The sequence below is a fragment of the Schistocerca piceifrons genome, chromosome 5, assembly GCF_021461385.2.
Source record: "Schistocerca piceifrons isolate TAMUIC-IGC-003096 chromosome 5, iqSchPice1.1, whole genome shotgun sequence".
Lineage (NCBI taxonomy): Eukaryota > Metazoa > Arthropoda > Insecta > Orthoptera > Acrididae > Schistocerca > Schistocerca piceifrons.
The window spans coordinates 153,432,114-153,446,297 of NC_060142.1; the positions used below are offsets into that span (position 1 = coordinate 153,432,114).

The 14,184-nt window shown below is 39.7% G+C and overlaps 1 protein-coding gene across 1 annotated transcript in view; it reads right to left on the reverse strand.

Annotated features, from left to right (window-relative positions):
* Positions 1-10,148: 10,148 nt before the first annotated feature.
* The window catches only part of LOC124798165 (cysteine protease ATG4B), an 81,217-nt gene continuing 77,181 nt past the window's right edge, over positions 10,149-14,184 (reverse strand). The window contains exon 10 of the mRNA XM_047261448.1: positions 10,149-12,813. Within this exon, the coding sequence (XP_047117404.1) occupies positions 12,752-12,813 (62 nt within the window). The 3' untranslated portion in view covers positions 10,149-12,751. The remainder of the gene's footprint in view (positions 12,814-14,184) is intronic.

Sequence of the window (14,184 nt, forward strand, 5' to 3'; positions counted from 1 at the left end):
ATTGGTTTAACTTTTGCTCAAAAACGCCACAAGGACCACCCCAACTATAGCTTTTCTGTAATACGAAGTCCGATTTGCTTTTCATTTTTCCCCTTTTTCACGGTCATTTACGATTATAAAACCCCTTTTATATTCACCATTTCTTCCCACATTTTTAACCTTTTCTTTTTCTTTTCTTCTCATTTTATTTATTTTTTATTAACCACTACAACTGGCGACCGTGACATAAATGGCGTGTTAAGTCCGGCGACACCATACTACCTCACACAACTGCCCGAGATGTTTGGAAAGTTCTATCACATGACACGCTAAAAGCTTAGTACCTCAGCAAGTGAATGTAACAAAGTTCGCATCACTACTTAATTAAATTGATCAGTTAATTAACTTCTCTGATGCGGAAAAGTGTCACGTCCACCTAGACTTGGAATCAATTTTCGCCAGAAGTCCCTACCGACCACCACATCCCCTTACCAACCCATGTTTGTTGGCTAACATGTACTAATGTGAACTGCCGTTTACTAATGTGTACTAACCTACATTAACCTATATCACATATTGTCTACACAAATAAGCCAAGTTTGAATTCTGGTGGTCAGTTCGTGTTTTGCTACCAACACAAGAAAATTGTGGCAAATGAAGCCACTAACCTGTCACCTGTGATGATTCAAAATCGTCGGCTTTGCCTCTCTCTCACACCACGAGCGCGAGACCGCCCACGTCACAGCCTGGATCTTTATACTCGCGTCGGACATACTCCTCTGTAAATATTCAAGCTAAACTATCACCAGAATACTGTTGTTCAATCCACAGGGTCTAGGGCATGGCCAGAGCACACCCCAAGTACCTAAGCCGAGAACATCGCTCGCCCCACCTGTAGTTAACCGCTGAGAGACGGAGATATGCTGCAATCACATCCCTCGCGCTCTCATAGCTACTTGCCTCAGCAATTCGATCTAACAAAGCCTCCAAGTAAAAAAAAAATAATAACCAACTTGAACTCTCTCATATCCTATATTGTTCCACAAATACTTAACGTACATTTTATTTAGGCATTGAGTATATCTATCACTGTCGTACAAAAAACACTCGCCCTGATGTACCTGGTGTCATGTTGCACAGTCAGCAGACACGCAAACAGCTCCTAATTTCAGTGTACAATATCAAACTGCTCCTAAATAATGCAGTACACATAACTGTGAACACCATCAGTACTCGTAATCTGTCCAAATAATGCATAGCAAAATAACTCAACAGACGCGCGCAATGAATCTGTCCCACACTTAGTCACACAACCGACAGCTCTCAATTCGCTCAAAGGTCTCTGTTCGACCCTTCAAACATGACTTGATGACAGCAACATTCACACCTAACACCTGAGAAATTCATATCACCTAGACGCCGAACATGACTATCCAAGCCAGGCCGCGGGTGTCGTCTGTCACCGTCCTAACTCAGTGCAGTCCAGTGCTGCCCTCCCCTCACAATCAAAAATGGTCATCATACTATGTACTATGTAAAAAAAAAAAAAAAAAAACCCCAAGTCAACCTCTTTGAAATTGTATAGTGCCCCCCAGAAATAGTTAACGCTCGCTTTCGTGTTTTCTCAGCTTATTTGGAAATTCAAAATCTTACCCTAAAAAACTTGTTCACGAAAATAATACTGAATGCGCTCCTAACCTTCCAGCTCTCAACATACGCAAATGTTCTCAACCCTCCTATATCCCAAAACGACCGATTAATCATTATTATTCCTTCTTATCGAATTTACAGGCCTAATTTCCTAAGGACCCGTTATCGAAGTACCATCCTGCTTTTCTTTCTGAGGCTGTCTGTGCTTACTTTTACAGAGATCGCTAAATTACCTCCACAGACCCCTCAATTTACACACACACACACACACACACACACACACACACACACACAGTCATCCTCTCTACTCATCCCATAACACAAGCAATACTAACTTTACAATCCATTATATGCAAACCCTACACAATGTAAGCCACAGTAACTTTACAATACTGACTATATGCCCCAATGCTCTCCATTCCTAAGGAAGCGCTGTGAACCTGCTCTTTCTTTCTACACACATGACACTCAGCGGTAATCTGCCCTTCTACATCAACAGACAGAAGTCCCTCTCAGAATTGTTCCGCAATTTCGGCGATCGCTTTCCCTCAACACAAATGCATTACTTTCTCTTCTTCCTTGCCTTCTCGCTTTTTATCTACAAACATCTCTAGACTCATAGACTACAAGAACACACCAAAATTTTTCGAATTACAGCATCCTGTAAACCACTGAGTAACTAGAAACAAACAGACCAAAAAATGATATTCGCACTCTCGAATACCAAAGTCGTTGATGTCATTATAATTACAGTTAAATGTTACGATCACGGTCTCAACTGATTGGCATTCGACAATGAGCTAAGTATCGGAAATACACTCTCTTGACCCCTGTTACTCTGGAAATATCTCTACCGCCCTTACGACTTCCTCTCTACTCATCACATAACTTCCTTGTCTGTTCACTTTTCTACAAGCAACCTCAGACTCATAGACTGCAAGAACACATGTACTTTCTCCATAATATTACACAATTTTAGCTGTACTTCTCAACATCATGCACTAGGCTACACACTGCCAATAACTAGTTCATCATAATTCCCAAGATATAGACTTCAAATTAATTCTCTACAAATGCCAAACTTCATCTATGTGCAGCATGCTGTAAACCACTGACTAACTAGTAACAAACATACGCAAAATGATATTTCCACTCTCGAATACCGGTGTCAGTCATGTAACATATTCGAGATCTTGGCTATAATTTGCACATCAACTAAGGTCTGTCCCAGGTCTAGAGAACAGACAAGCGTGTATTCAACACACCACAATCGATCTTCACTCAACTAAATAAAGGAAGCAAATGTGCAGAAGTAGTCAACCGAACAATCTACATCCCATCGAATAACACTCCAACCCAAATCAATCATCTTCTCAAATTCTGACTTGATCACCAAAGCCGCCCAACACATACTATTACTTCGCTATTCAGTCATCTAGAGGACATCAAAAGTTAACTCTACAGATCGATACAATCCAACAGGTCTCTGTATTCGGACAGCTGCTCCAGTTATTTATTATTATTTAATTTATGATCATTTATTATTATTTATATCATGCACGTGTGTTTGCCATGAGGTCCGGAGTCCAAGTGGGTTAGTACACATAGCCACCAGCAGAGGGCCTCATTCAAGATGTCCGATTTTGGTAGGGAGTTAAAATTTTGGCGGAAGATCATACAATTTGTTTACCTAACAAAAATGGCTCCAAGTTCAACTGTGTTTAGCTCCTATCACAACCACCAGAGCGCTCTGTCATCATGTCAGTTGATTACGCAATTACCATTATTCAAGATGGCTGCGCCCAGTGCGAAACGTGTCACCTTCCCCGAACCTGCATGCTACAGTAAAATTCCAACTTGGCTTTAGTCACACCCTACACATCGTTCAGCTGATCCCATTTCCAGATCCTTTCGCATCTGATATCTGCAATTTAAGTCAGAGAAAGACATGTCCATTACCTTCTGCAGCCTGTTTAGAAACAGAACGACCTCATTTACTACAACAGGACCTTGTCTTGACCATTTGCCGGAAATGCGAGTGCCGTCGGCGGCATTTCAAAGCCACATATCTGTCCATCTAAACAGCCATCCACTCAGCCCCAGGACCAGCATGCCGAAATGGGCTCTCTCTATACCTGCTCTCCAGCTATTGTCTAACCACATACACTGCACAAATGGATTCCTGAATAGCGCAGATCTCTATCCTCCCCTACATCTCCAACTGGATATGTAAACACTGTCTCTACCCCAGCCAGTGAACCCGACGTCATTCACGCTGTGCTGACAATTTCCACGCACAAATCTTAAACACTCTCATATATAAAAGCCTATTCACTCCTGCCAAAACTCACTTAATAATAAAAAACATTATCCCTTTCTAAGCATATACTAGTATGCATTTAGAACAAATAGACAAACATAATTCCAAGCAGAAGTCATACATATGATTAGAAAGAAAAAAAAAAAAAAAGACCTCAATTTAGGTTATCCGACGTTTATTTACATGTCCTAATGATACAGTCATAGATGAGTCGCGTCATCCACTCACTCAGTCCTTCAACACACACTTTTGCAGAACTTTTTCTACTTATATGCCACCCACCCCATTATAATAATTTTGTACAAGCATTTACGCCCCCCCCCCCCCCCCACATACAACCCAGCTCAATAGAACATAATAATTCCTTTTCCACAGATAGTCATAGTCGGTGAACAATTAAACATACTAAATTACGCATACATGTAGTCAAATAAGCAAATACTTTTACCTACATACACACCCCTCTCACCGAGGATAGGACATTTAATATTATATACTTAAACACAGACCAATGATAACAATATTCCAACTCGCACCTCGTCCTTGTAATAAAGATAAAATTCATTTTCCTAGCCATTTTACATCAATGCACCCTCAGTCGACCCAAGTTGCCGTCAGAACAGTTCAGCTAATTCGAGAGCCTTTTCCCGTTGGCAGAAACGTGTCAGTCTTTCTGATCATAGCCTGCTCCCTTTTATACAGACATCTCCAGACTCGTGTATTAGAAGACCAAACATATTTTTAATATAATATTATAAAATTCACCTCCCACTCGTCAATATTAAGCACAGTCCTAGTACTTCAGCGCGCCATAGACCTCTGACTAGCTAGAATTCCTGCTCTGCACAGACATTAACACGGACTGATGCACGGCCTCTCACAGGAAACTGTACCTTGCACCTTGTAAATCATATTCTTACAGTTGATAGCATAACATTGAATGATTTTAAATAAAGGACAGCCACAACACAAGGAAACTAGAAGAGCCTCGTGGCATTGTGGCGACTTTCCAAACTACCCCCCAAAAGTGATTGACGGCCTCTACATTTAAACTCATATGTCGCAATGACCCAATAGTTGATAACTCTGCCTTCCATCCCTAGTGATTGTTCATTTTGCGCACAAGTATGGGATCACCGTTTTCAGTGCTAGCAACCTCAGAAGTTGTGGTCCATCAACCAAAATTTGTTCCCCAACTCATACAAGCATACCTGCCAAACTTCAAAAACCAAAAATCAGGAGATTCAGTTTTAAAAATCAGGAGATATGAAAGATCAAAAATCTGTGGCTCATTTTTGTATACACCTAAGACAACTGAAAAGTTTTCCTATAAGGCGCCACAAAGCTATATAATGGCTAAAAAAAAAAAAAAAAAAAACATATAGAAACATTGGAAATACCCAAATTGTTGATTCCGTAACCCTTATTTGTAGTTTCGCCCAGCTAATTGCTGTTAGGTTGGGATGTTTTTTGGCATTAGGAAAAAAGTATGATTGCCGTAAAACAGCATCCACCATACTGTTTTGTGACACACATGAAAACTGTAAAAATAGGCTTGCCAACTGGTTCTCCAGTGTATGCTGAAATCTTAAAACAACCACTTCTTTTTTATTTTTCAGGGGCAGCATATACTTTCTCCTCGTAAAATTTCACATGTTATCTCTCTGCATGTTCAAAGTTAGCTAGTATTACACATTTTCAGGGAAACTATGTCATTACAGAAATTTGTAAAATTCTCATATTTAACTCTGGTTATGTAGCCTATTAGTATTCAGTATTAGCGAGAAACATTATTCGGAATAATAGGAGGAAACATTAAACATAAATATTTGAATCAGGCTTGGAGGCATAGACATTGCCAGATAACACAATAGTTAACGCAACTACTTGTGGTGTGGAGGGTGAGGTGTGAGGGAGAAGGGGTGGGTGGGGAGGGAGGGAGAGAGAGAGGGGGGGTGGGGAGTGAGAGTGAGAGAGAGAGAGAGAGAGAGAGAGAGAGAGAGGGGGGGCGGTGCGGGAGGGAGGGAGAGAGGGGGAAGGTGGGAGGGAGAGAGGGGGAAGGTGGGAGGGAGAGAGGGGGAAGGAGGGAGGGAGAGAGGGGGAAGGAGGGAGGGAGAGAGGGGGAAGGAGGGAGGGAGAGAGGGGGAGGGGGGAGAGAGAGAGCGCAATCACCCTTTGTGGCTGCAAAAAACAAGATTAGCATTTAATGTGTCAATGACAGCAATGTTACAAAAGACAGAACACAAGCTCAAATAAAATAAGAAAGGAGAATCCACAGGAAACCAAAGTAGCCAAGTAATACACGAAACCAACCCAAGTAATACGAATACGGCTTTATTCATAAACCTCTGGACGATAACGAAAATAAGCCTCTTGTGACTCCACACGTAGCAAAAAAAAAAACCATACAGAACATGCAACACAAGCGATGCGAACAACTGATGTGAGCCATAGTGAGAGTGAGTCAGTGCTGCTTCGTGCATATATAGGCATTACACATTGGTAGATTGTGCAGTGGAGACTGTGACGTGTGCTCACTTTCTACAAGCAGTCTCTTGGCTGGCCCACACTGGTACAGTTGGTGAATGATTTAAGTACAAATGCTCACTGCTCGTGACTAGAGTCATGCATGGTGTTGGTTTCAGCCTGCCCGTGGGCCAGCCCAGCTCCCCCACTGGGCTGGTGAGCTGAGTACAGACCGCCAGGCCGGAGCCAGCGAGCTGACAGGCCAGCCTGCCAACTTACTACCCCCTGCGCTGTGCACACTGCTCGCGTTACTGCTGCAGCTCTCTGTCTCTGCTGCGGTGCATCTTGCATCTGTTTGAAACATCTTAAGGTACATGGGGGAGAGAATGACTCAGTTACATTTTGTGTTATGTGATTACAATTATGAGTCTATTCACTACTACAATAACAATGATTATAAGGGACTCCTTTCTAAAAGAAAGCAATGCCTTTCGTTCCACCAACATACATTTGATTTGCACTGTCTGAAAATTAAGGCACCACTAATTTTTGTAGGAAAAGAAGAACTGTATCATCCAAATACAGCACTCTTTTGCAGACTAAACCTTAACATACAGAAGTTGTGCAGAATCAACAACTCATTAACATTTTGTGGACTTATCAATGGTAGTTTCTGTTGACAGTCATCCTTGCCCGGCTAAAATTGCTTTCACCAGGTGTACTTGTTTCAGGGATTAATAGCACAGATCAAGCTAATCTGAAGAACATTGAAAACTTTTTTTCACACACTCTCCACAATGTCTGCAACTGAGCTGGATTCTCACTTTCGGAGTAACCTCTTGCTAAGTAACATGAAATTTCATCTTCTGGTTGCAAGTTTTTTTTCCAGTTTCAGTTAAAGAAGGCGGTTAGTCCCCTATGGAACCAAAGTAAAGTCGATTTGGCAACTGGGTAGACAACGTAGATGATCCTTCCATGAGGAACCACAGTACAGAAGATGAACATGTCACATCCCAATGTGTGGAACAGCAGGCTGCAGCAACGGACTCCAGACTGGGGATGGACTAACACCCGGGGCCAGGAAGCTGAAATCCCAAGGAGCTGCATGTATAGGAGGCAGCCAGTGGGATGGTTGTGCCTCCATAGCAAGCGACGGTACACTCAAAGTAGAGGGTGGTGGGGTGGGCTACAGCATTGGAGGCTGCACCGGTAGACAGGTACCTTCCAGTGGTGAGCAAGAGTGCAAGTGATCAACGTAGTGCACCACAAGTTTGTCGGCGGTAAGGATGTCATGAAAACGGCATCCCCACAAAGAGTACCTGAATGCATTCTCATGGCTGGTGTGGAGTGGGCCAGGGGAATGGAGAATCCCTAGGAGCTGCCTGTTGTCGAGCACACTGCTCACAACCTACAACAAAACGGATAATTTTGCCATCAATTCCAGGCCAAAAAACATGTCTCCTAGCTAACAGTTTAGTGCGCAAAACTTCCCAATGGCCCTGGTGGAGAAGGTGTAGGACTCGCGCCATAACGCGACCTTCCATGGACAACAACAAAACACCATCAAAAACAGAGAGGCGATACTGTAAAGAAAAATAGTTGTGCAGGAGTCCGAAGCCCAACTTGGCAGTTTATCTATTGAACAAACAGAATCACCTGGAGGAGAACAGGGTTGGCGACAATGGCAGTGGCTATGTACAAGCTTGTAATTGGGAAACCCTTGACTGCAGCCTGCATTTCAGTATGAATATGGAAGCAGAGTATTGCTTCAAGATCAAAGGCAGGATCAGAACCCACAGGAAGGCAGGACAAGGCATCCGCATTGGAATGTTTAGACATAGGTCAAAAATGTATTTTGTAATTTTAGCAAGACAAGAACAGTGTCCAGCATTGTAGGTGGTGTGCTGCCTTGTCAGACAAGGAAGTGTAACATGAAATTTCTGGAGAGCACAGACTATGGCAAGAGCCTCTTTTCCCACCTGAGAGTAACATGGGCCGAAGTGAGAGATTTAGAGGCAAAAGCAACTGGTTGTTTTGACCCGTTGGCATATCAGTGCGCCAGGACCGTGCTGAGGCTGTACTGTGAGGCATTAATTGCCAAAACTATGTGCTGGTCTGGAGAGAATGTAGCTAAACAAGTGGCCAATAGTAGTTTGGATTTCAACATTTTATAAGCAAGTTTGCAATCCAGGCTCCAGCAAAAAGGTACATTCTTGTATAACAAGGCTTGCAACAGGTGGGCCAATGTGGCCACCTCTGGCACAAATTTATGGCAGTAAACTATCTTGCCTAGGAAGGCCTAAAGCTCCTTTGTGGACAGTGGAGATGTGGTCTGACAGAAGGCGAACCCCATCCTGCGAGACCTTGAACCCCAAATAAACCATAGAAGGTTGAGAAAACAGATTTTGCAAGGTTACACAATAAGCCTGTGGACTGTAAAACAGAAAACAAAGTGCGTAAATCTTTCAAGTGGTTGGCCGTGGAGGAGCCCATGACAACAATATCATCTAACTAATTAATGCAAACCAGAAGAGGCATAGTCAATTGCTCTAAAAATAATCAGAAAATGGCAGGGGCGCTAGCCACACTAAAAGAAAGCCACAAATACTGATAGAGACGCAAAAAGAGTATACAAAATCAGAACTTGCTGAGTCCCTCCATCTGCAGTAACCTGTGGATAAATGGTTCAAATGGCTCTGAGCACTATGGGACTTAACTTCTGAGGTCATCAGTCCCCTAGAACTTAGAACTACTTAAACCTAACTAACCTAAGGACATCACACACATCCATGCCCGAGGCAGGATTCGAACCTGCGACCGTTGCGGTCGCGTGGTTCCAGACTGTAGCGCCTAGAACCGCTCGGCCACCACGGCCGGCTAACCTGTGGATACACTTCAGACAAATCAGTTTTAGGGAAGTACCAGCCACCGTATATTTTCGTCAACAGTTCCTCCTCATGTGGGAGAGGATACATATCCATGATCGACTGCATGCTGACAGTAGAACTGGAGTTGCTACAGAGACAAAGTTTCCCCAGTGGCTTCCAAACTACAACCAGTGGGCAGTGACAGGAATAGGATACACATGACAAAAATGAAGCCGAGCCATGAATTTCAAAGAAATATGGGCAGAAAAATTTGTAGGATGTGCTATACCTTCTGTAAACAAGGCCAAAAACTCCTCACCTTGTGTTTTCAATTGCGAATACGTTACCTGATCAGCTCAACTGTGTTGGTGATAGAAAATCCAAATGCCTGAAATGTGTCCATCCCAGACAAGAAAAAAGCCTCTCATGACTCCACAAATAACAAGAAAAGAGAATCATACAGAAGGTGAAACATAAGTGATACACAGAACAAGTGATGTTAGAAGAACAAACTAAAAGAACATAGTGAGAGTCAGTTAGCATTGCTCCGTGAATATATAGGCGCGAGTCACCGTTTGACGGTGCAGCCAAGACCATTCTGTGTGCATGCTTCCTGCAGGCGGCCTTTAATGGCCGGCCTGCACTGACACACTTGGTGGTTGATCTAAGTACACATGCACAGCGACACTACTTTTGGCACACGCACTAGTAACAGGATACAGCACAAAATCTGGATGAGATTTGAACCTTGCTTTTTCCTAATGTAAGTCCAGTACCTTAACCACAGCACATCTCATCCTGTGTGATTGTGTGTGTCAGTATTAATAATAATAATAATAATAATAATAATAAACTGGTCCAAACACTGTGGAGAAATTGGTTTTTGTATTTGCTTTTGGTCAGGATTGAACACATGCTGCACACAAGTTTCTCACAATTAATTTCTCATGTAAAACGTACCATAACCTTCCTTCCCATAAGCCAATGGTGTCAACTATTTTATACACCTTTAATACCTGACTGCTTAATATAATAATGTGTATTTTCTCACCATTTTCATCGGGGAGTGCATTTCTGAAATGTCTTTCACATGTATCATTTCCCAGAAAAGTTTGGCCATGTTTCTATCTTGCTATATATTTCACAAGTGTTGAGAATAAACACAAAGACTCATTATACTCCTTCACTAACTTGGGATTAATTTCCATCACTGATAAACTGTTCAAATCAAAGAGTTCTATGAATGTATGACATTCCAGTTCATTCATTTCAATGAAATACTATATAACTATTTCCATGAAACACTACAGAACTACTTTATAACCACAAATAAGCAAAATTATTCTTTACATAGAGCTGATGTTACATTCATATTATTTAGCAATTTAACAGAACCAATCAACCATTGTCATCAGTGCTCTTACTGAGACAAGTTAAGAAATTTTACACTTTTCCTCCTAAATTATGTGGAAATTTGTGCACTTTACATGTATACACTATGACACACTTTCTCTGCTGCATCTTTCCAGTCAGATACTATGCTTTAGAACAAGCTACAGTAGAACAAGAAAATATATTCAACACTGCACAAAGCTGCTTCAGTAGTGTATTTTGGTTAATAGCTACTAGTTTTATATCACATACTACATAACATTAACAGAGCCAATACTGAAACAGGAACTGCCTGTCTACAATACAGAATATTATATCAAGAAGCCAAATTTTCATAAAGGAATGCTATGATTCATTTAGGATTTTTAAAGGAATAACATGATCCACAAGCCAGTAACCACCAGGAAATCTTCACAATCAAAATGTAAGCAGACACACCCAGACATCAAACAGTCTGCATTTTGTTAAGGATGACTGCAAGGTACATGAAAAGATGGAAAATTATGCTCAAATGGTAGGAAAAATATTTGTCATTTTCTATTTTTTCATTACAGACCTTTCCATCACAAGCTTATTGCTTCACTTCTTAGTATTTTTCTGAATTAGATATACGAGTGGTATCTGCAAACAGCCTGTGACTGTCTCTCCATGTACAAACTGCCTTTAAAGAGAAGTGATTTAAAGTTATCATCATTGTAGTTTCTTGATTACTGGCAATTCATCAAACCAAAATGTGAAATAAGGAAAAAGGAATGGAATTTGACAGTCTTATGTAAGTAAAAGATTCATAATACATGAAACTGTAATAATTACATATGCTTTTGTTTTCTCTCTCTTACATTTCTGGGTGTTTGAACTCTTTGTTCCTTTTTGAACATTCCTAGTTAATAATATGCAAAAATGGGAAGGGGGCACAGACAAGAATGTAATTATATGTATATACTATATATACTAATAAAATAGTGTCATCTTTCTTCCAACAATAGGCTATATCTCAAATGTTTTCCTCAACATTTTAAATGATTCAGTTTTTTTGTAATATAGTTTTACAAAATATTTACCTGGAAAATGTTACAGATATGTCATGGAAATGGAGAAACACAAGAACACCACTTGATTTACCAAATATATATTACTTACAAGTGAAACCCTTTTTACTTAGCTTAAAGATATTCACCAAATTCTGTTTTCATAAAAGTTTATTGAGGAAGATTGGGGAAGTCATAATGTATAGACATTTAATGATTTTGGCCACATATATCCAAATGATACTTGCAAATACACAAAATCTCTCACATTTGTGTAGTAGAATTTTAACTTTAAACTCTAATGCTCCTATTCAAGAAAGCAAAATAAGAGAAAACAAAAATGACTAGAGGAACTTTGAAACATATATCATATTTACACCACAATTATTTAAAAGACCTGGAATCTGCAGCTACTACTATTTCTGACTGATTCAGTGATGATTTATTTGTGAAACTGGGTGATAATGAGAGTAACCACCACTAATACATACGTTTCACAGTGAAATTCCAGCTTGAAACAAAAACAGATTGCTATGTTACCATAATAACTATCTTTCCCTTAGTAGTACAACTTATTTCTCTTTCAAATTCTGAGAGCTATCTGAAAAACTGAACCATTTGTGTAAAAAACTGCTTTTAGTTTTAGTACAGAATGAGGCTATAAAAACTGCAGCAACTCCTTCTTCTTCTCCTCCTCCTCCTCCTCATAAAAACTACACACTACATCCATGAAATCTAACTGATTTCATAAGAGTATATAAAACAACATTACTGTATAACAAACATCTTATATACATGTAAAAAAGGCAACAAATATCTCACAAGCAGATCATAACACATAAAATAAGCAACAGTTTGAAAATGTCAAAAATAATTTAGATACAACAATTGACAATGCAGTCAGCTGCTTAAGGTACCTGTGATGTATAACCTTGGCTTCTTGTACTCTGCAGGTTCAAAACAACGACACATTAATAGTCTGGAGAGTACATAAGCACTAGAATTTTAAGTGTATAAAACGTATTTAGTTGTGCAGGTAACAGTCCCGTTTACCCCAGTAACTCAAATTCATTATCGGAGTCATCAAACTGCCTTCCACAATCATCGTATGCTGTAAAGAAGAAAATATATTTACATAAATCTTACACTCAATACAAATAATTTAAATTCTAATATTAACCTCATTCATGGTACTATGCCATATACCCAAATCTATAAATTATAATATACTGACACAGAGCCAGCACTAATACATAGAGGGGATTGCCAAATTTTGGGCAAAAATATAAAAAAATCTCACCAACTGGATAACAGACAATAATACATAAGTTGTCATGCCAATCTTTGTCTGCAATTTTGTTGGCACAAATGAGGATATGGACATGTGATTAGCAATTTGGAAGTAATACTTGTGAATTGTTGTGGTGAAAACTATGTCTCATAAACAAATATTGGTACATCACTGCATTCTGTTAAGAGCCAGTAGTGTTACTATATTACAGGACTTCTCTTTTGTGCACCACTAGATCTCCTTAAATAACGGCAAAATACTCCCAGTTTTTTGTGGCTACAGGAGAAACACTTTTGAGTTGAAGGGGGGTCCCACAAAACAATGTAAAATGATCAAAACATTGTGTGTGAGATTTAAAACTTTCGTATCTTTAGTACTCAGGTCAGACCACATCTTATACAATAAATAAAAAATTCATTAGATAATAGTTACTTATTATTTTAATGAGTGTAAAATCTTTGTAAAAACATGTAAAATTAAATTTCCTTAGGCATTTTGAAACAAATAGAAAATTATCAGGAGAATCCTGAAAAAGGAGACATCTTGAACTGCATGTTATCTTACATTTGTTGATGTAGATTTGTGTTGCTTTATGGAGGAACAGAGAATAAGTGTAGTGGGAAGTTTGGTACGATGACAAAGAGGGTAATAAGATGTATTTCACAATTCAAAAAGCGAAAATAAATTGAGTGGTTGTGCATATATCAGACTTCTAGTGGCTAGATCCAGATGCTCATCCTTCTATTCATAACTCATAGCTAAAAGTCTGTTTTGGAGCACATTCCAAGTAATTTTTTGATTCCACTTTGCATGCAATAGTGTTGGTGGAGTAAGTATTTTTGACTTGTGACTTATTAACAGGATATTTGTAAAATATTGCTCAAAACATGTCAACTGATGCATAGTTCATGTTTCTGATAGGGCTGTTTCCTGAAATCTTTTTATTAAAAAATTATAATGTCTCCTAAACTGACAAATTGGACAGAAGAAAAATGATGCTCTGTTTCTTTCACCCTCGGCATGTTGCTTCTATGGTCCATTTAAAGCTGCTTATAATATGAGTTGCAATGATTTTATGGTAAACAATGTAGGCCACTGTGCAAAAAAAGTATCACATTTTCGAAACCCTATTGTTCTCTCCCACTACAATGCATAAGTTTTAAATTTGGCTTCAAGATATCTACAACCTTT